The sequence below is a fragment of the Juglans microcarpa x Juglans regia genome, chromosome 6D (genome assembly GCF_004785595.1).
Source record: "Juglans microcarpa x Juglans regia isolate MS1-56 chromosome 6D, Jm3101_v1.0, whole genome shotgun sequence".
Taxonomy (NCBI): domain Eukaryota; kingdom Viridiplantae; phylum Streptophyta; class Magnoliopsida; order Fagales; family Juglandaceae; genus Juglans; species Juglans microcarpa x Juglans regia.
The window spans coordinates 6,894,086-6,914,711 of NC_054604.1; the positions used below are offsets into that span (position 1 = coordinate 6,894,086).

General features: G+C 36.5%; 3 protein-coding genes and 1 long non-coding RNA gene across 4 annotated transcripts; 1 reads left to right on the plus strand and 3 right to left on the minus strand.

Moving 5' to 3' along the window:
• Window positions 1–2,739: 2,739 nt before the first annotated feature.
• On the minus strand, window positions 2,740–4,026 carry LOC121234829 (protein LURP-one-related 11-like). Its single transcript, XM_041130946.1, has 3 exons — window positions 3,742–4,026; window positions 3,434–3,667; window positions 2,740–3,334 (listed from the first exon to the last, which is right to left on the minus strand). Exons 1-3 carry the CDS (start codon window positions 4,000–4,002, stop codon window positions 3,200–3,202), a joined length of 630 nt encoding a protein of 209 aa, XP_040986880.1. The 5' UTR covers window positions 4,003–4,026; the 3' UTR covers window positions 2,740–3,199.
• LOC121234830 lies at window positions 3,666–5,366 on the plus strand. Its single transcript, XR_005934458.1, has 2 exons — window positions 3,666–5,061; window positions 5,156–5,366. It is a non-coding gene; the product is annotated as an uncharacterized LOC121234830 (long non-coding RNA).
• Window positions 5,367–13,945: 8,579 nt separating this feature from the next.
• LOC121235853 (pectinesterase 1) lies at window positions 13,946–14,886 on the minus strand. Its single transcript, XM_041132278.1, has one exon. It carries the CDS (start codon window positions 14,755–14,757, stop codon window positions 14,041–14,043), a length of 717 nt encoding a protein of 238 aa, XP_040988212.1. The 5' UTR covers window positions 14,758–14,886; the 3' UTR covers window positions 13,946–14,040.
• A 584-nt stretch (window positions 14,887–15,470) lies between these two features.
• On the minus strand, window positions 15,471–18,724 carry LOC121235007 (40S ribosomal protein S9-2-like). The gene is made up of 3 exons (XM_041131190.1): window positions 18,561–18,724; window positions 17,417–17,798; window positions 15,471–15,929 (listed from the first exon to the last, which is right to left on the minus strand). The coding sequence occupies exons 1-3, from the start codon at window positions 18,586–18,588 to the stop codon at window positions 15,746–15,748; spliced, it is 594 nt and encodes a 197-aa protein (XP_040987124.1). The 5' UTR covers window positions 18,589–18,724; the 3' UTR covers window positions 15,471–15,745.
• Between the last annotated feature and the right edge of the window lie 1,902 nt (window positions 18,725–20,626).

Sequence of the window (20,626 nt, forward strand, 5' to 3'; positions counted from 1 at the left end):
AATTGGCTATATCAGTTGGGACCAATTCTTTGGGATTCACTAAACTTACCATGAAATTTATGTAGTACGAGAAATCAGTTCAATTACAATGATTTTGTCAATTGGATGTCACAAGAGAAGATTCTATCTCGAAAGAGTTGGGTGAGCTTCGGAGGAAGTTTCCAGACCTTATGGGCAAGGTCTTTTGAAGAGGGAGAGTATGTTATGATTTTAGAAGCATTTGGAATTGGGCTTATGTCTAAGGGATACATAGGAAGGGGCAATTGTATTTAGTTCAGGGTTATGCATGTAATTTTTTATTTTAAGTATTTACCATGTAGGACTTGGTCATGGGCCACGATTAGAAACAAGGGCTTATGTGTTGGTGGATTTGTTATTTGATAGTGGGTCAGTTATTTGATTAAGTTCGGTTAATTTGTTAAGTCCAGTAGGCTTGCATTGAATTAATCTATTTTCAACGTCTATAAATATTGTAATGACTACCAATAAAAATCATCAGACTTCATCCAAAATATTATTAAGTGTTTGGAGGTCAGGCCCTGGAAGTGCTTAGCTATATTTACTTAACTACATATTACAATTATGCACATAACACTGGTTAATTTCTAAATCACTCAGAATTTATGGTGTTTTCAGTAAAAGCACTTTCAATGAATTCTTTATCTTATCCTTTAAAATATATCACCAAAACTCACTTTTTCTATTTTACATATTAATTTTTACAATATGTCATCCATCAGCTTATCTATTTCTATAATTTAAATATTAATTTTTTATTCTTTTTAAATATTTTATTTCTACCAATAAATTTACAATATCCATATATTTTTTATATTTGCAATTTATTTTTATATACAATGTAAAATAATCTAGTCCTATACACGTAAAACAAAAATATATAAGCCAATAAAAATTAAAAATAAAATCAAATATGAAAAAATTGGTTTAAAAATAATTCCAAGATAGTTTTTAGAAGAAAATGAAATATATGTGTTTTAAATGATGAACAATAAAAAGAATTTACTTACATGATAAAAATCAAAATAAATAAAAATGAGGGAGTAAATGAAATATCAACAATAAAAAAATTTTTGCAGGATGAACAGTACCCGCTATATATAGCGAGATACTGTAGCTAATTGTATTTTATAATGCATTTTACATAGAATAATTCTTTAAATTATTTATATTTTTTATATAATACAAAAGTAATTGGGAGTGCTCTAAGATCACCTAGCAAATAGACTGTGTGCGAGAGACAGACAGACAGACAGACAGACAGCAAAACCCCGTATTGAGAGGAAACGGGGCAAGCAAACGAACCTTGATTGATCATCATTTCAATAAAAAACTGTACGAGTCCTGTTAAGTATCCTATACATTTCCACATCTCAAAAACAGACAAAGCCCAGTCAAAGAACGCGTAAAACTGAGACCAAAATGATCAAGAAATGGATTCTTGATCATTAATCTTCAAGAAACTGGACGAAAGAATTCATACAAGGCCTTCCGTTTTTACATCTTCCTATTTTGTAGAAACGACTACGTTTTATTACATTTATACAATCAAACGACTACGTTTTACCACTACAGCATATTAACATCCTCAAACCCTCGCTGCTCCCTGTTTCATTAACCAACACGCACCGTTTTGCCCTCAACTAATCTCTACTCCTCAATGCACCCTATCATTAAACTCAACGCACCGTTTCATAGTTAATATCGTTGCCTTCGTGAATTCCCCTTCCTTTTACTTCATTTCCACACATCAGGTTCAAACGCTTAACAGGTCCTTGCCGATCCCTGAGGTTTCTAGGATGACATATACGATTCCGGGATGGAAAATTCGGTGATAGAGACAATGGGTTTCGGTAACAAGTTGATCGGTTCCAGACAAAAAGAAAGCACCGGGAGTTGCAGAGAACTGTCGAAGTGCCCGTCGGGTTTTTTTTTTTGGGAATGCTGACATGCGATTACTTATCCTTTTCACTTGTAGAGATTCTAAAATCAAACCCAGGTTTTGGGGTCCTGTAATCTTCTGGCTGAAAGACCCGACGATGATCCAAACAACGGTACATGGAAATATGGTTTCAGTCCGTGTCTAGCCAATTTAATTTGCTTTACCTTGGAATTGCGATAGCTTATTAGCACAGGTCTTGTATATAAATAAAGCATTTTACAACACGACAACGATCAATCCCTCTACTCCCATGGGGTGCAAACAAAAGCTGACACTGCTACACATTTGAATGCGTCCAGGCTATTTTCATCAAGGTAATGTGATTCAGTCCTAAATTTATGTTTTTTTCTTTTTGTTTGTTCTGTAGATGTTCTGCTTCTTTTTTGTCTGCTGTGTGAATAAAAAGAGAAGCAAATAAAAGTGAATGACACTTGGTGCTTGGTAATTAGGAGCAAGATCTTGTGCAATCCAACTAAAATTTGCAAAATGATTAATAGCCATACATACAAGAGGCTAAAACGTCTAAGATCATAGTTCAGTATCTGTTAAAAATTCAACCAACCAAACTTGATTATTTTTTACTCTTGGTCAACTTGGTGATACACTCATAATCTATAGGCTGTAGATTATGTTGCAGACCTCATCTCAATCGTACCGGATGTATACTTCATTGAATTTCAAATACATAATCTTTAACCTCAGAATCCATGTTTAGCCAACACTGCAGTTTATTGGTTTTTTCTTTTCTTTTTATTTTTTTATTTTTTTTTGTTTTTCTGTTTTGAGTGATTGTGCAACAGCATCAATCCTGTTTCTTCTAGCATAGCTGGTTTGAGTCCTTGAGTGTGACCCCAAGTCTGAAATGTTATAAAGCACATGCAAACACATCCCCCCAGTAACTAGTAACAGCCAGAATAACCATTCTATTGTTTCCATGATGCAGCACAGATGGAGGATAAGGAGAGATACATAAGTACATAATCAAAAGAGCAAACGTGGGCTTCAGTTTACTACATTAGAAAGGTGCTCAAAGTGGTGATTGAACAGAACCAAGCCTTATAGAGATTCTAATGCAGAGGAAAATTAAACCAATACATAAACCTACCTTACCAAAATTCAGAGGAAACCTAACTAATGGCTAGCTAGAAACATGTTCCCTTATTTTGTTGTCTGAGATTTGCCAGATATCCCACTAGATGACCTCAGAGTCTCAGATACTCCGATGTCATTCCATACTTTTCACATTTTACAGTTAATGAGACAGTACACAACAAAAACACCCATGATAAGAGAGTGATCAAAGTAGGGCTCCACAACCAGGGTCAAAACATCATTGCCCAAATCAACTCCACCTGCTGATTTCTTTCTCTTCAACTGTCCATGAAAACAGGATATGTTAGTTCTATCACCTGAGCAATGAGCTCTCAGTTCTACAACAATGAATGAATGAGAAAAGTTATAGAATAAATTCACCTCTGCAACGAGGCCCCCGAATTGATCTACTAGCTTGCACGCTGACTTGCAACTACTCCAGCTATGGATCTTATAATGGCGTGGCTGATTCTCATCTAACCCCACAATAACCTCGCATGGTGAGTCCCCTCTTGGAATCCTCAAGGTTTTCCTAACTTGGAAACCAGGTCTTTTCATTTCAATCTCTTTGTCTGTAGATCTGTAGCCCTCCCAAAACCTGAACAATTTGAATCTCTACAAAAACGCAAACTATGAACATAAGTAAGAGTCTCAAACTTTTCAACATAATGCTATTCATTACCTTTTACCTTTCTTGGTACTGTGAAGAGGACCTTGCCCTTGGAATCCATAAGATTAACTTCATCTCTAAAGTTGCAATTGTAGTTATCAACACGATACACAAGTTGACCCTTCGCGTCAAAGACAGTGCAACCTTTGCAACCAAGCACTAGAGACTTCATCCATATTGTATAAGTTTCTTGTTTGGAAATGAAGTAGCAGGAGGCAGAGGGAATTACTACTTGGGGATGAACCTTTACAGTCATAAAGTTGGATTTACTCGCCAACATCTATTGAGCATTTAGAAGTAAGCTATGTAGGAAGTTTAGTAGATATATATATATATATATATATATATAGAGCATTATTTTTTTCAACCGACTGAGTAATGCTTTTTATATATTGGAATAATAATATGATCATTTGAAAGATTGGCATAGGAGAACTAGATAATCGTTGTTTAAGTTCTTGACTTGTTCTTTAGCAATAAAAAACACTCCTGAAAAAATAGCAATAAGTCATTATTTTAAAAAGCGCCCACTTTTCATATGTGGCTATGCAAGTGTACTTGAACCTTATCATTTAATGACTCTATATATGGAGCTTTCACTGTTACATTCTGGAGATTTTAGTCAATTGATCTCCCACTTGGTGGTTTTATTATGGAGTTAACGTTGCGCACACAGTAAGTTTCATGTTCTTGATCCAGTACTGTAGAGACAGCCACTTCCTATGTATTTTGAACACAGTAAGTTTCATGTCATGCTTTGTATGATTAGATACCTGACAACGGTGGAATCCTTATCAAGAACTGCCATGTATCACTAGACAATATGTACCACATTCATGCACTGAATAGATGAGGCTTTCTTCAAGCAAAAATGTTGTGTAGCATGAGAAATCCGTCTTCATTTTATGAACTTAATTTATATTTTGTAGAAAATATCGATTGTATTACATACCAATTGCCTAGCTTGGTGACACAGTCATATAATTAACATCTTGGACAGTGTCTAAATTTCTCACAAAACTCTAACCTTGCTGTCCCACACCAACCCAAAAAAAAAAAAAAAAAAAAAGCACTGGATTCCTCCTCCATGGCTGCCTAGTGGACATTAGACTAAGATGGGGGGTATTGAGAAACCTTGTGGCTACTATTCAATGACAAATGGCTAAAATATGACCAAACAGTGACTTGAGATCATATAGAATTTGGCCAGCATAGAAATAAGCATCCTGCAATATTTTTTTGTGAAAGAATATGCTTGTTTCTGTCTCTCTCAGCAGGCCTTTCTCTGGCGGCATTTAGTAATGAGTATTCCACTACCAGTTTTGTGGATGTGTTTTAGGTAAAATCAACGAGAAATCCTAGACCTCTTCTTTAATATATATTATTATCTCCCCATGGAATTCTGGTTATAAAGTTTCTTATTTTCCTTGTAGGCCTTTTTCTGGAGTTTGGATAATTATCAGCCACTCAAATTAAATAAGGAAAGTCGGTTAACTTATCTGATTAATTTATAATGTAAAGTTTGTTCTCCCTCTCTTATTCAAATCTATCTTAAAGAAATGATAAGATTTTAGGGAGTTGGGCATGCATTCCTGATATTCGATACACTGGTTGTTGGTATTTCTTAATAAATATTAGTTGTAACGTTTGTTTATTCATGTCTAGTACTAATGGTGTTTTTTGAAATTCTTTTAAGCCATTATTAAGGTTAGGAGTTACCTTGGATTTATTGTTGACCATGATTGAGTGTCTTTTAAAGTTGATCAGTTTTTTTAAAAAAAATATTTATGGTTGATAACGTTGGTCAATGTGTAACCATGCTCTTAATTTCTTACTTTGCTTTCAACAGACTCTTTCAAACTCCAGGCGGTTTTTAGCTTTAATTGTTTTTTGTAATATGTATTAATGTTGGCTTCTCAATTATTTTGTTGTCGTGTCTTTTTATTCTTGTAAATGAACGTTTCGCGTCTAGTGTTAATCTGGAATATTACCTCGTTTGTTTTTGCAGACGAGATGATATGAGATGAGATGAGTTGAAAATTTTTGAGTGTCTATTTTCAAACAAATAGTAAAACCCGATTTTATGGCCTCTTGTACGTTTCTATCACTAATTACTCATAATTCCTTGCAGCTTTATTGAGGTTTTAATTTCTATATTTGAAAAAGATCAGCTAGAGGGGTTAACACGTAGGGCTGTTTTCAAGAGTCTATTATTTTGGGTACAATATAGAAGAATTTGATATAGAAAAAAAAAAAGAAAAAAAAAAAAAAAGAAAGAAAAGACACCAAAACAAGTGTGTATATATTTTTGAGAGATTTTCTAGACAATAGAAATGTGTTCTTTAAGTGGAGCTTTGAGTTCAACCACTTATGTAGAGAATGTTTGAGCTATACGACAATCAGTTGAATTATTGTATCTTGGAGGAGACAAAACAAAAGGAGTTCTGTTGCACCAGTTCATTTGAAAAATTTTGTATACCACAGAGGGCTTGAATCTCCTTAAAGAGAACGATATTTCTGTACCTCAATCCAAACTAGTTTCGTCTTAATTTTAATTTCATTATAATTTTTATTTTATTATTATGTATTTAACCAACACTAGTTCCCCCATCTTCATTGCATTGGATGTGAAAACACAACATGACATTCAAATTTTAGTACCCATAATTTGAATGTCATGAAGAAGAGATTATAGGGGATGTAGCCTGTGTCCAAAATATCGCTCCATTACACTCTAAAAGTATGATTTCTGTGGGATGCAATATGAAATGTCATAAAAGACATCAGTGTACTCTGGGCAGGTTTGGGGGTGAGATGAGAATTTTGTGTTTTGTTTGAGAGTTTAAAATATTGTGTTTTAATATTATTATTGTATTGGAATTTGAAAAAGGTGAATTGGGATTTGAAAAAGTTGAATTGTTTATTATATTTTGTATGGGGATTTGAAAAAGGTGTAATGATGAGATGAGATGAGATGAGATGAGAATTTTGTGTCTCATCCCATCCCCCAAACCTGCCCTAAAAACAAATGCCTAGGGATGTGATGTTTTATAAAAGACATGAATATGTCTCCCTAACCCCAACTGATTTTATGTAGATTAGCAACTCATGATCCGATAAAAATTTTATAAAGTTGTTTGTACCAATATTTCTTTTAATATGCCAAAGCTATTTTTCCCTAATACAACTATTTATGCTATATAATTTGATGGAGCATAATTAGAATTTATCAACTAGTTAGTAATGTCGTCTATTTCAACAGTTTGAGAGATTGTTTTCAAGAAAGATTATTAGGTACTCCCGAATTATGGATAACGTGGTACTTTCATCCTATCACCACATGTCATGTAATTAAATTGCTTACATAAACACCAATTTTAATTGACATGACATCTTATGATAGGATGAGAGTACTCTGTGTCTATACTTTGGAATTATCTAATAATCACTCTGTTTCTAATTCATTCAATGAGCTCTTTAAATGTTAATTTTCAAAATTACAGCGGCAAAACAAATAACTCGTTTTATTCAATTTCTCTATGGGGAAAAGATAAAGAAGGGAAAAAAATAATTAAAAAAGATTTTCGGTTATTATCTTTATTAACAATGAATAATAATGAAAGGATTTCTTTTTTGGGGAAGAAGACATATCCAATTGATATTAATATTAGCACAACACTATTTCTCACAACTGTTTTGTCTTCCCAACCACCTTCTCTCATCTATTTCAATAGTTTTAAGAAGTTTGTTTCAACGGTGTCTCCTTTTATTTTTTAACAAGAAAACAATGAAGGTTGTTAACTCAAATTTAAAATCCACTAAACGTATGTCTATAAATATATATATATTATTAAAAAAAATAGTTTAAACTTGTTTGCAAGTTTAAAATCATAATTTAAGAAAAAATTCAACCTCAAAGAATTTTGTGACCCTTATCAACCTATACTTAATTAGTGTAATGATTTAAGGAGGACTCAAGTCATATCTAGATCTATATTCCAAAAGTACTAATCAAAATTATAATTGGAACCCCTTTGAATCATTATAAAAGAATAGAATTTCTCTCTTCCAAGCAATATGAGATTTCAATCACTATCTTTTATACTCAATTTGGAATATAACCATCTCCACTTCTTAAATCTTCAAGATCCTCGTCAGGTCATTTCATTATAGATGACATATGCTCAAATCCAACACTTCTGATTAGGTTTGGCTCTCTTATCATTTGTAATGGCTCGAGTCCAACACTTCTGATTTAGTATTGAGATGAAGATCATGAAGACTACTATGGTGACCATGACACGTGTTAAGAATTAACTAACCAGAGAGATTAAGTGAAAGAAAATAAGAAGAAGAAAACTGGAGAAAATGGATTATCATTCATAAACTATTTTTCATGTTCTAGCTCTTTACATTGTTGCTATATACATATACTCAGCTACTTGCAACCACTATGGCTGGAAAGAATAAAACAATACAAGTCTGCTATAGAATTACAAAAATACAAAATAACCAACTCTACTACAGGGTACGTGTGAGTTACTGTCAGCAGCCACCATATCAGTCCAAGAGTGTTAGACTTTACTGCATGTGGCTAGGTGCAGGAGCAATTGTGGGTGGTGGCCTCTGTTGCTGAGTAGCCAGTGTATTTCCTTAGTGCTCCAGTGTCCTCTACTACAGGGGAATCAGTGCTTGATCCTTTGATGTGCAATTCTTAAGACTCTCCCTCAAGATGGGCATATATGTTAAGGATGCCCATCTTGGACAATAACAAGTAGAAAGGTGGTGTTGTTTGGGCCTTAGTAAGTATGTCTGCTAGTTGAAATTTTGAAGACACATGCACTAGTTTAATAACACCTGCCAGCACCTTTTCTTGAACAAAATGACAGTCCAATTCTACATGTTTTGTTCTCTCAAGGAATATGGGATTCTTGGTGAGGTGTATTGCGGATTGACTATCACAATACAACAAGGCAGGTTGTGGATGTTTAATGTTGAAATCCTCCAAAAGACCTTTCAGCCAAATGATTTCACAGCTTGTATGTGTCAATGCCCTATATTCTGCCTCAGCAGATGATCTTGACACCACCATTTGTTTCTTTGATTTCCAACTAATCAAAGAGTCACTAATGAATATGCAAAAGCCAATTATAGATCTTCTGGTTTCAGGGTAGGCTGCCCAATCCGAGTCATTGTATCCTTTAAGATGCAAAGAGGATTTTGAAGAGAAGAAGATCCCTTGACCAATCGAGCCTTTAAGATACTTAAGTATCCTATGAGCCATGAGGAGGTGAGTGTGAGTGGGCTTATCCATGAATTGGCTAAGAATACCAACAGAATAAGTAATATCAGGCCTTGTGGTGCTTAAATAAATAAGTTTTCTTATCAATCTATGATAGCTAGTGACATATGAGAGGCACTCACCAAAAGAGTGTGTTAGCTTGTGATTTGGTTCCAGTGGAGTGGTCACCACTTTACTCCCAAGCAATCAGCACTTTCAATGATCTCCAAAGCATATTTCCTTAGGCAAATATGAATTCCATTCTTTGATCTTGCAACCTCTAATCCCAAAAAGTATTTAAGTATTCCCAAGTCCCCAATTTTAAATTGATCATGGAGATACGCCTTCACAAAGTCAATTGCAGTTAAACTACTACTTCTCAAGATGATATCATCAACATATACCAAAAGGGCAACAAAACCATCCTTGTTACTTCTAGTAAATAATGAATAATCTGATTTTGATTGGCAAAAACCAAAGGCAACAAGCGAGGCAATGAATTTCTCATTCCATTGCCTTGATGCTTTTTTCAAGCCATACAAGGACTTATGAAGCTTACATACCAGCTTCTTTTCTTCGAGTTGAGACTCCCCTTAAGCTGAAATCCAGGTGGCAGCTCCATGTAGATCTCCTCATCGAGATCACCATGTAGAAAGGCATTATGAACATCTAATTGTTCTAAATGCCAGTTATGAATTGAAGCAAGGGCAAGGAATAACCTGACAGTTGACATCTTTGCTACATGACTGAAAGTTTCTTGATAATTGAATCCCTCACATTGAGTATACCCTTTAGCCACTAGTCTTACCTTGTGTTTATCCACAGTGCCATCTGATCTTAATTTCACTTTGAATACATACTTGCAGCCTATTGCTTTCTTGCCAGTAGGGAGATGAGTTACTGACCAAATTCCATTATTTTCAAGGGCAACAAGTTCTTCAGTGATAGCATTATGCCAATGATCATGCACAACAGCTTCTTCATAGTTCTTTGGTTCAGATATGAGAGTAAGAGATAAGGCATATTTGTGATGAGATGGAGATAGCCATGAGTAGGAGAGTGTTTTCTGTAAAGGGTGGGCAGTGGAATAGATAGAGAGGGAAGGATTGGAAATAGAGGACACTAGTTGGTAGTGGTAGTCATGCAAATATGAGGGTTGGTGTTTAATTCTATCTGATCTCCTAAGCTGTAAAGATGGAGAATGTGGAGGTGAAGCATGAGACAATTGAGGAAGAGGGTCTAAGTTGTTTGATTCAAGAAGAGAGGGTGAAGAGATAGGAGTGGATGGAGGTGTAGTGATATTGGAGTTTTCAGGAGATAAGGAAGAAGAGAGTTGAGGTTCTGTCCTATTTAAAGGAGAGGGTGAGGGGTAAGGAATGAAATCAGGGAAGGCTGGGGTGAGATGAGATTTGAATTGAGGGTGGAGGAAGGTTCAGGATGTGTTTTTGCAAAGGGAAATTCAAATTCTATGAAGATGACATCTCGAGATACAAAGCTATTATGAGTGGTGAGATCATACAGCTTGTACCCTTTGATCCCTACAGGGTATCCAATGAAAGGTAGCCAAAGACCTTGAGATGGGTGTAGGAAGGTTTAGATGAGAATAGCACTTCATATGGTGATTTGTTTTCAAGAAGTGGAGAAGGGATTCGATTTATTAAATGAGTTGCTGTCAAAACAGCATCACCCCAAAATTTTGTTGGAAGATTGGCTTGAAGAATGAGTGCTCTAGCTATATTTAAGAGGTGTTGTTGTTTTTCTTTCTACCACTCCATTTTGTTGGGGTGTGTAGACACAAGATGTTTGGTGGATGATTCCATGAGATTTGTAGAATTCAGGCATATTGAATTCAAGCCCATTAACAGTCCTTACTTGTTTAACTTTGGATTCAAATTGAGTGTTGATCATGAGAATGAAAGTTTGTAAAATGGATTGTGTTTCAGATTTGAATTTCATGAGATACACCCATGTGGTACAATTATAATCATCTACTATTATTAAAAAATAGTGATGTCCATTCAATGAAGGTTGGGAATATGGGCCCCAAATGTCACTATGAATAATATCAAACATAGAACTTGTAGAGGCAACACTTGATTGAAACTTTAATCTCTTCTATTTAGCCAAATGATAGACAGTACAATGAGTATGACTAGATAAATGATTGATTACATATGGACAGGAAGAATGAATTAGATTCATTCTTTGAATAGATAAATGACCAAGCCTAAGGTGCCATACATCAAAGTCTGGCTTATTTAAGGCATTACATATATGATCTTTGGAGGAAAGTGAAAAAACTTGAGGAAACTTGTGAGAATTGTTGGAACTGAGGGAGCTTGTGAGCAGATAGTATAGACCACAATGGATTTTAGCTAGTCCAATCATCATCCATGAAACAAGGTCCTTTATAAAACAGAAGTTCTCCATGAAAATGAGACAAAGAAGGGGATTAAGGATGAGTTTGCTGACCGATAATAGATTAAATGTGAAAGAGAGAACACATAATACTCATGTGAGTGTAATGGACTTAGAAAGTTGAATTGTTGCAATATGTGTGACTGCAACCCGAGACCCATTTGGCAATTGAGCATAGGCATGAGTATTTGAAGTGATTGAGGTGAGAAGAGTTGGAGAACAAACTATGTGGTTTGTTGCCCCTGTGTCAATTATTCATTGTTATGTGCTAAATTACATGAGTTGTGATGCAATAGAGATGAGAGATGATGTTGATGAAACTGTGAAAAAATGGAGGTGTTGGAAATAGTAGATAAGCATATACCTACCATATTCAACTGAGGAGTGCTAAGTAAGGATTTGCATGATGGGAATGGAGTAGATTTTGTGGAGGTATGAGCTTGCTGTTGTGTTTGATCATTGACTAAGGCCATCAGTTCCTGAACTTGAGATTGAGTGAGGGATAGTTGGGGCATTGTGATAGATTCCTTTTCTTGGATTGGAGATAGTACTTGGTTAGCTGAGTGAGGAGTTGGAGGATAGTTGTGAAAATGTCCTTGCTTGAGCTTGGTGAACTTGAAGTTAGGAGGGAACCCAATTAATCTGTAACACTTTTCTCGAAAATGGCCAGATTTCCCACAATGACTACATACAACATCTGGTTTGTCTTTCTTTTTGAAGGGTGTGTTTTGAAAAATTGCTAAGGCTGAAGATTTAGCAGAGGGAAGCAACATCACTCGAGTTTGTCTCTATCTTTCTTCTTGCAAGATTAGAGAGAGAGCTTTATCAAGTGAAGGAATGGGGTTCATCAATATGATTTGGCCTCGAATACTTTCATAGGAGTCATTGAGACCCTTGAGGAACTTGAAGACATAGTCAGCCTACTGAGTTTCACCAATTGTAGTGAGAGCTTTACATGTGCAGAGGCCACATGAACAACATGGTGTTGGCCTATAGTTATTGAGCTCCTCCCCATTGAAGTGAGTGAAGTATTCACTCACAGATTGTGTACCTTGCACAAGAGTGCCAAGTTGCTGTTGGAGTTGATAAATTCGTACAGAGCCTAGTTGAGAAAAACTAGTGTTAAGTTTATCCCATACAGTTTTTGCTGAACTAATATAGAAGACATTGGAGGCAATCTCCTTAGTGATGGAGTTGAGGATCCAAGACAGAATGATATTGTTGTAGCGCATCCATGGAATGTATAAAGGGTCATCGTGTGCTGGGGTTGGGATGCTTCCATCAAGGAAGCCAAGCTTATTTTTTATTAAGATTGCAAGGGTGAATGATCTCTTCCATGATAAGTAGTTGGAACCGGAAATGGGTGGAGAGATGACCACAGTGTGGGAGTTATCACTGTGGTGTATATAGAATGGACTATTTGGATTCTTTGAAGGTGATGAAGTGTTTTGAGGAGGAATGGCTTCATGCATATCATCACTTGCCATTGTTGAGGACCGAGTTGAAGGGCTGCAAGGAAGGTGTTTGAAAAAGTCTAAAAAGAAATTGTAGGGGTGTTGATGAGCTTAACCTAGATCTCTGATGCCATGTTAAGAATTAACTAACCAGAAAGATTGAGTGAAAGAAAATAAGAAGAAAACTGGAGAAAATAGATTCTCATTCATAAATTGTTTTTCATGTTCTGTCTCTTTACATTGTTGCTATATATATATATATATATATATATATATACACACACACACACACACATATACTCAGCTACTTGCAGCCACTATGGCTGGAAAGAATAAAATAATACAAGTCTACTACAGAATTACAAAAATACAGAATAACCAACTCTGCTACATGGTACATGTGAGTTACTGTCAACAACCACCATATCAGTCCTAGAGTGTCAGACTTTATTGCATGTGGCTAGGTGCAAGAGCAACGTGGGTGGTGGCCTCTGTTGCTGAGTAGCCAGTGTGTTTCCTTAGTGCTCCAGTATCCTCTACTGTAGGGAAATCAATGCTTGATCCTTTCGTGTTCAATTCTTGAGACAGCAAAAAGAGACTTTTAAATTGGGATTTTTTTTCTTTTTTTATGCTTTAAATTGGGATATTACGCGTGCTTTTGATACCTGTAATTAAAGATATGCTCAAGATATTATCATATATTATATGCACTAATGCTCAAATTCTGTCTTATCATTCTTGCATAAATTATGTACCTTTTCTTAAATTATCTATTTTTTTTTTCTCAAGATATTCCAATGCCATTAGATCCATCATATCACCCTGTATCAGCTGGATTATTAGTAAAGATCATTTCATGAGCGTTGATGAATGAAAGGTCATGGCATGGATGTTAGTATGGATGAGTAAAATGCCAAGAGGATAAGACTTCTTCCTTAATCCCACATAGATTTCCTATCACTAGGTTCCATTGTAGAGTTACTGATACCGAGTTAGGGTTAGGCAATGACTTGATCAATCTTGAATGAATGAATGAATACGCCTATGAAACCCCCAAAAAGATATGTAAGTGCACGAAATAACAAAAACTAAAATCACACACAAATTGTAGACAAAAAAAGCACCCAAAAAGATTTTAGGTGGTTTTAATGGGGGAAAAAAAAAATCAATGAAGGGACATATGGAACTGGCCAAGAAGAGTGCGTAGATTAGCCAATATCGCCAAGCTATTGCTGGTGTACTCCCTGGCCTTCTGCATCTTCGTCTTCACCGCTTGGAGAGTCGTTGACTCCATCTCCTCCAACCCATCTAAGCACGTCTCCTGGTCCGTCATCGCAGCGCTTATCCACGTTTTTAGGTCTCCGATCTTGGCCTCCGTCAACACCTTCTCTCCTGGGTCCACATCCATCGCCACCAAGGAGTCATTGAGTTGACCCATCGCTTCCTCTATCTGGCTTCGACAGTCGCGCAAAGCAGCCTCGTTCGAATTCGAGATCGTGGGTTTGAAGTTCGAGAGTTCGGCGATGGAGACTCGGAGGGAGAGCTTGAAAATGGCCTCTGGGTCGGCTGGTTCTGGGGAGGTGGGGTTGGGATTGAGGTTGAGGGAGGATATGCTGGAGAAGCAAGATTCGGGGTAGCGAGTCACCTCGCACACGGCCCTGATTGACGAGAGTGGTGGGAACTCGGGTGGCTCGGTTTCTGTGTGGTGGATCAGGGCTCCGAGCCATACGCCGATGGTCAGCGTCAAGAGGAGGATGGCTAAGATGGAGAATGTGAAGATGAGGGGCTTTCTGGAGGGGGTGGTGGTGTTCCGGCGTTGGGATGATTGATCTTCGAGGTCGTTTACTTTGCCATAACCTTTGAAGATGTTGACAGAATCCATGTTTGCTTTCTTCCTCAGTTTTGGCGTTTGTATAGGGAAGCTTGAAGAGGGCTGAAGCGTGTTTGTGGAATGGACGACTTTTTGGGAGTGTTTTGACTTTTGAGTGGATGATGAGAAGGAAACGATGAAGGGCATGAAATGAAATGAGTAGTACTACACTAACCGAAAAAACATCCCGAATTTACTTCCCGAACAGCATATTTTTTTTTCTTTTTTTTTTTCATATACTTTTTTAATCATCATAAACAATTTTAAAAAAATAAAAAAAATTCACAGTATCATTAAAAAATACTTTCTTAATCACTATAAATAAAAAATAAAAAATAAAAACCAAATTCGGGACACAAAAATGTGTCCCGAATTCGGGAGGTTTAGCATTTCTCAATATATTATTGTTTATAGACCAGAAAACAATCAAATATAGAATTGGGTATATGACTTAGTTTTGAGTTTATTGGTATTTTTTTCTGTGCTGGTCATGGATTGCAAATACATGGGGCTCCCCCATGAAAGTCACGGATTTAAGTGACGTAAATCAGCAGTTAAAGACGAAAGAAGACAAAGAAGTTCCTTTGTCCGCCCACCAACACAACCCCATTCAGGCCGGCCATACGCATGCAGCAGGAATTCGAGGGGCGGAAAAATAAAAGAACCATCGAAATTAACTACAATCAGGAAAAGATAAATTACAGTACATATAATATATGAGACAGTAGACCAAAATACTACGGCTAGTTCCAACTTGATTTGTAAACCATTAACATGGCCAATAAGCACAATCCCACAAAGAAATAACTAGCATAAAGGCCTGTCAATGTCAGCAACCTACAAAATTCTCGATAATGGAAACACAGATTGGTACACAAATATCAACTAGCCAGTTCTATTCTTCATTTAAAACGATGTTAAACAGTGCCAACCAAAATATTGAAAGTTCAACATAAGTTGAGACCCCAGCCCCACTAGCATGCAACGTCCCAGAAATGGCTCATTCCTCGTCCTCCTCATCTGCATCTCCACCAGCAGCCTTCTTAGCAGCAGACTTTTGGTTCCTTCGCTTCACTCTTCCAGGTCGTCCACCACCAAATGGACTGGTAAGTGAGAAATCAATGTGCTTCTGTGAATCAACCCTCACCATGAATGATGGGATGTTTACAACCTGTCTCCCAACCCTGCCCAACCAAAAGACATTCAGCATTTTAAGAACAAATGGCCCTTAATGCTCAAATAGCCGCCAAAATCATTTAAAGTGGGAGTTCAAAGTTCAAACGTTTGTTGAGGGAAACAAACAAACCAATTTCCGTGACTACACCAAAGATCCTTTTTCCCTTTGTTTTATGGAGATATTATTTCATTAAACGAGGGGGAAAAATATTTTACACTTTTGGAACACCAGTAACCATGGTAATTGCTTGCTAGCTGGGTTCAGTTTTTAAGATGGCTAATTACGCCCCATCATCAGGGATCAGCCTAGTGTTTTAAGGGCAAACTTGCAGTTAACTGTAGACTCAGATTTTCTGGGTTTGATTCTGCACTAAGAGTGTTCTCACGGATTATCTGAAATACAAATTTGATAGGTGGAACTTGTATCACAGATAAAGAAGAAGAATACACAAGGCAACCTAGTTTCATTCACTTATTTTCTCGATGTCTTCTGATTGAAGGCAGATCTCTGAAGAAAGGTACACAACACTTCTTAGAGAAAACAGTGATATCAACAAAATGGTAGTACAAGGATTTTAGGAGCCTATTTCAGAGAATACTAATCCATGGGAATACTTACAACAACAAAGAGCTTATATTAATCAAACTAGCAGTAATAACACTCTAAAGACATTCAAATAAAACCCAAGATTATCAATTGGAGTCCTATACTCCCATGAAAAACACGTGCACTTGCAAACACATAGATTGCGGTGTGCCCAGGTACAATATTCCTAGGAATTTCTTATAAATTCATCAACACACCGCACTACCCTAACACTGTAACCTAGAACACCATCACGTCATTTTTTTTTATTATTTGCACAAGGTGTCTGAGATTAAAGTCCCGACTAATCCCAGGGATGCACAGACCATCAGCAAAGAATTTCCTGCAAGTGCACCTCTAGTAATTCAAGGGGAAGTTCCCGAGTCCAATGGCCCCAAGAAATTGTTTGCACTCAAAAGGATTCAAACCTTATACCTAGAAAGAGCATACCACCAAGACCAAGGCCTTTACCACTTGCGCCAACCCCCTGGGGTTACCGCCACATCTTTTTTTATCGATAACACCATCACATCTATTTGTTTCATATGCACTAAATAGCCATCACCATTGAATGAATCAACTGTTAACACCGCCACTACCTGCATAATTCCCCCAGGTTCTGGATAGAAACACCACATTCATATGAAGCACAAAAACACTAATAATAGAGGTCATGTTTCATCTACTACAGCTCTTACATTTCAACCATACAAGGGAAACCAGGCTTTGAGAATCAACCACCAAATCTAGCTGCAACCTACTTTCAGGGCTACACAGAAAATTTTTATGATGAGGAAGGACCGTGCATACGCAACAAGTCTTTTACCCGGTTAAAATCTACACGGAAATATTGAAGCAGTTACTCTATATGTTGATAGTATGTATGTCACACAGACAAGATGGTTTTACCTTATATGCTTCTGCCTGATGAGCACTCGAGCATGGTGGATAGACTTTGCCATGCCCGACTTGAAGACAAGTGTCTGAAGGCGGCGCTCAAGGAAGTTCTCCACAGTCAGGGCCAAGACATAATCAAGCTTGTTCTGACTCTCGTCCAAAAGCCCATAACGGTTCATCCTCCGGAGAAGAGCTTCACCCTCAAAGATCCTCCGTGGATTCTTCTCATCAAGGGTCAGAAGCATCCTCGCATTGTTACGAATACGGCTCAGAGCATACTGAACCCTCCAGAGCTCTCTCTTGCATCGCAGCCCATACTCTCCCACAAGCTTCAACTCAGCATCCAACCGCTCCTTCTCATATGGACGGCGGGGCTTCTTAAAGGTCTTCCCATCTATATATCACCCAGAGTTTATAATAACGTAACTATAGAGTAAAAAAATCATCTGTAATCTTTAATATCCCAACATGATCTGTTAACTTTGTTGTGGATATGAGGAAACTCTAGAATAAGATATATTAGAAGTAGCTCTGTGTTTGGCTGCTAAGAAACCCACGATGGCAAAAAATCAAATCTAAACATGCTCTGCTCTTGTGGGTTTCCAATACAATAAGCAAAAATGCTTACTCAACTATTCTCGGTGTTTGCAATTTGTAAGCTTCCCACAATTGTTAGAAACAATTAAATTGCTCGTTTTCTCATAAAGCAAACAAAAGAAAAAAAGCAAGGCATTCAAAATGAATTTTAACATTAGATCTCAAGCTTCCTTGACAGCGAAACATAGCCAATTATCCAAAATCAAAAACTTCCATCCGGTACTTTAAACACCAGATCACAACCCCCCAACTCAAATAGTGTGCCTGCAGCAATGATTTCGTCAAATTAAGCATAAGATCTGAGGTCCCACCTTATATTCCTTTCCTCAATTTTTCAGCGACCAGAGAAAATTTTCAAAAACAAAAAAAGCTTCATCAACACCAAAGATCAGACGTTAAATGAGTAACGTAACAATTGTGACATATTTTTTTATATGGGTAACAAGTTTGATATATTTTTTTTGATCGGTAACAAGTGTGATATATATAGTGCACGATGAAAGAACGCGACGTTTCAAGAGCAAAAGAGAAGAGCTTCGAAGTGGCAAAAATGGCTTACAGTTGCGGTAGAACGAGACGTGCACCATGGCTCTCTCTTGCTCGCTCCCTGACTCGCTCTCTCTTTAGCAGCTCCGAAAAATTAAAAGGAGCCAGGAGGTTCCGTGCCCTTATAAGGAAACCCTAAACCCTAATCCTGAAATCACAAATGAATATGCGTGGGCCAACGTAGTGGTTCTGCTTTGTTGGGTCAGCCCATGTTAGAGGCTCACGATTCATGTAAGCCCTACTTAAGATGAAGCTTCTTCTTTTTCTCCCCACTTTGGAATTTAAATTTACTGTATAAACGAGCATTATTATACATAAGTAAGGGGATAATATATGACACGACTCATAAATTTGACCTGAACAATATATAAATATGAGAAATGATATTTAAAGTCGTAGAGTGTTCAAGCACCGCGCAATAATATAGTAAACCTTACTCTTTTTCAAAATAATTTTGCAACGCTTGTGCACTCCACGATTGTTTGTAGCATTATTCTCAATATCTCAAAATATTAAACTCTTTTTGTTGATATGTGATTTTATTTTATGAAAATATTAATTTCCTTATATATTATTAATTTAGATGTTGATAATAAAATATCTTATCATGAATCCAATTGTCATTGTGAATGATTTATATAGTTATCCTTATATTATATATGAAATTGTAATAATTGGGTTAAAAAATAAATATATATAGGTCAGCTAAATCCATTTATATGAAATGGATTGTACGGGTTAACCTAATAAAAGCTAATTATTAAGTGGGTTAAGCGGGTTTTGTTGTATCACCCATTATTTATATGGGTCATGTTAGAATTTTAGGGTCTAATCCAATTAATTAAATGAGTCATTTTCGAGTTGATCCATATAATTTAATACTTATTATTTGACATGACACAAACATAACCCGCGAATAGAGATTGCCGCCCCTAACATCAAGTTTGTTTTTATGAGGCTCTTTTTGTGATTTGGATAAAATATATAACTATAAATATAGACCAAGGTAGTTATGCGTGCGATGGGGGTATTGTTAAATATATTTATAGAGTGTACAAGTAATGCGCACTCTATTTGAAAAAGAGTGAGATCTACCATAAAAAAATAATCTTTTATGTGGATCTTATATTTATCCATATTTTTCAATGAGAGTGTGAAACCCTTGCACACTCTATAACTATATCTAGTATTTTTCTTTTATATATAAGAAAAACTCCACTTATGTGGATGAATATCATGGTATTATTTTGATTATTAAAATGTAGATATATATCTTAGATATTATTTTGAAACTAACAACATGTATATAGAATATAAAATAATATATTTAGTTACTCTATAAATCTTAATATATGAAATTAATTATCTTCATTTTCATATATATAAAAAATGCCACGACAAAAATCAGATTCAATAAGTGCTCGGAAACTTTGAGCAAAATGGCCTAAGAAAGTTCGAGCATGCTTGCTCAAAAGATGCCAAGCATGAAAAGACTGAACATTTTGGCATAGAAGAGTTCGAGCATACTTACTTGGAAGCACCAAGCATACTCACTAAAAATCTCTAGCAACTTGCTTAAAAAAAACTAAATATTTTTAGTGACTATGGTATGTAGATGTTTGGTGTTAGGGGGGGAGGGGGGCTAAAGATAAGGGAGCATGCGAAGTGAATGAGTCTAAAGGAAATAATAAAAAAAGTAGCACCGATATACTCCCTAAGCCTAGGGTGACAAAATAGACATTAGAGAGTATTCCCATCCAGTTCCCTAAATGGGATTTTTCCCTAATTTATAGGGTTTGTATTTGGAAAAAACCCCAAATACAGCCTCCATCATGTTCCCCATTTTGAGATTAACTATCAGGGATGGGGAACCACTGTACGTCACAATCCTAAACCATTCAGTTTCAACCCGTGCCAACGCCCTTGCTTCGATTCTTCATCACCTTGACCGTCGTTCACCTTCGCATCCGGCAGCCCCCACGTTGTTGTTTCCAGTAAGACCCAGCACACACACGACGAAATCCTCTCTCTCTCTCACACACTCATATATTCATTGTCGATACTATTCGCGATTCTATA

Coding starts and splice junctions, on each gene's coding strand:
- LOC121235853 (XM_041132278.1), bottom strand. CDS start 14,757: ATGGATTCTGTCAACATCTTCAAAGGTTATGGCAAAGTAAACGACCTC.
- LOC121234829 (XM_041130946.1), bottom strand. CDS start 4,002: ATGTTGGCGAGTAAATCCAACTTTATGACTGTAAAGGTTCATCCCCAA. Junction 3,668..3,741: donor TCTTCACAGTACCAAGAAAG/GTAAAAGGTAAT, acceptor GCGTTTTTGTAG/AGATTCAAATTGTTCAGGTT. Junction 3,335..3,433: donor TCGGGGGCCTCGTTGCAGAG/GTGAATTTATTC, acceptor TTTCATGGACAG/TTGAAGAGAAAGAAATCAGC.
- LOC121235007 (XM_041131190.1), bottom strand. CDS start 18,588: ATGGTGCACGTCTCGTTCTACCGCAACT. Junction 17,799..18,560: donor CGTCTCGTTCTACCGCAACT/GTAAGCCATTTT, acceptor GGTGATATATAG/ATGGGAAGACCTTTAAGAAG. Junction 15,930..17,416: donor ATCAGGCAGAAGCATATAAG/GTAAAACCATCT, acceptor TTGGTTGGGCAG/GGTTGGGAGACAGGTTGTAA.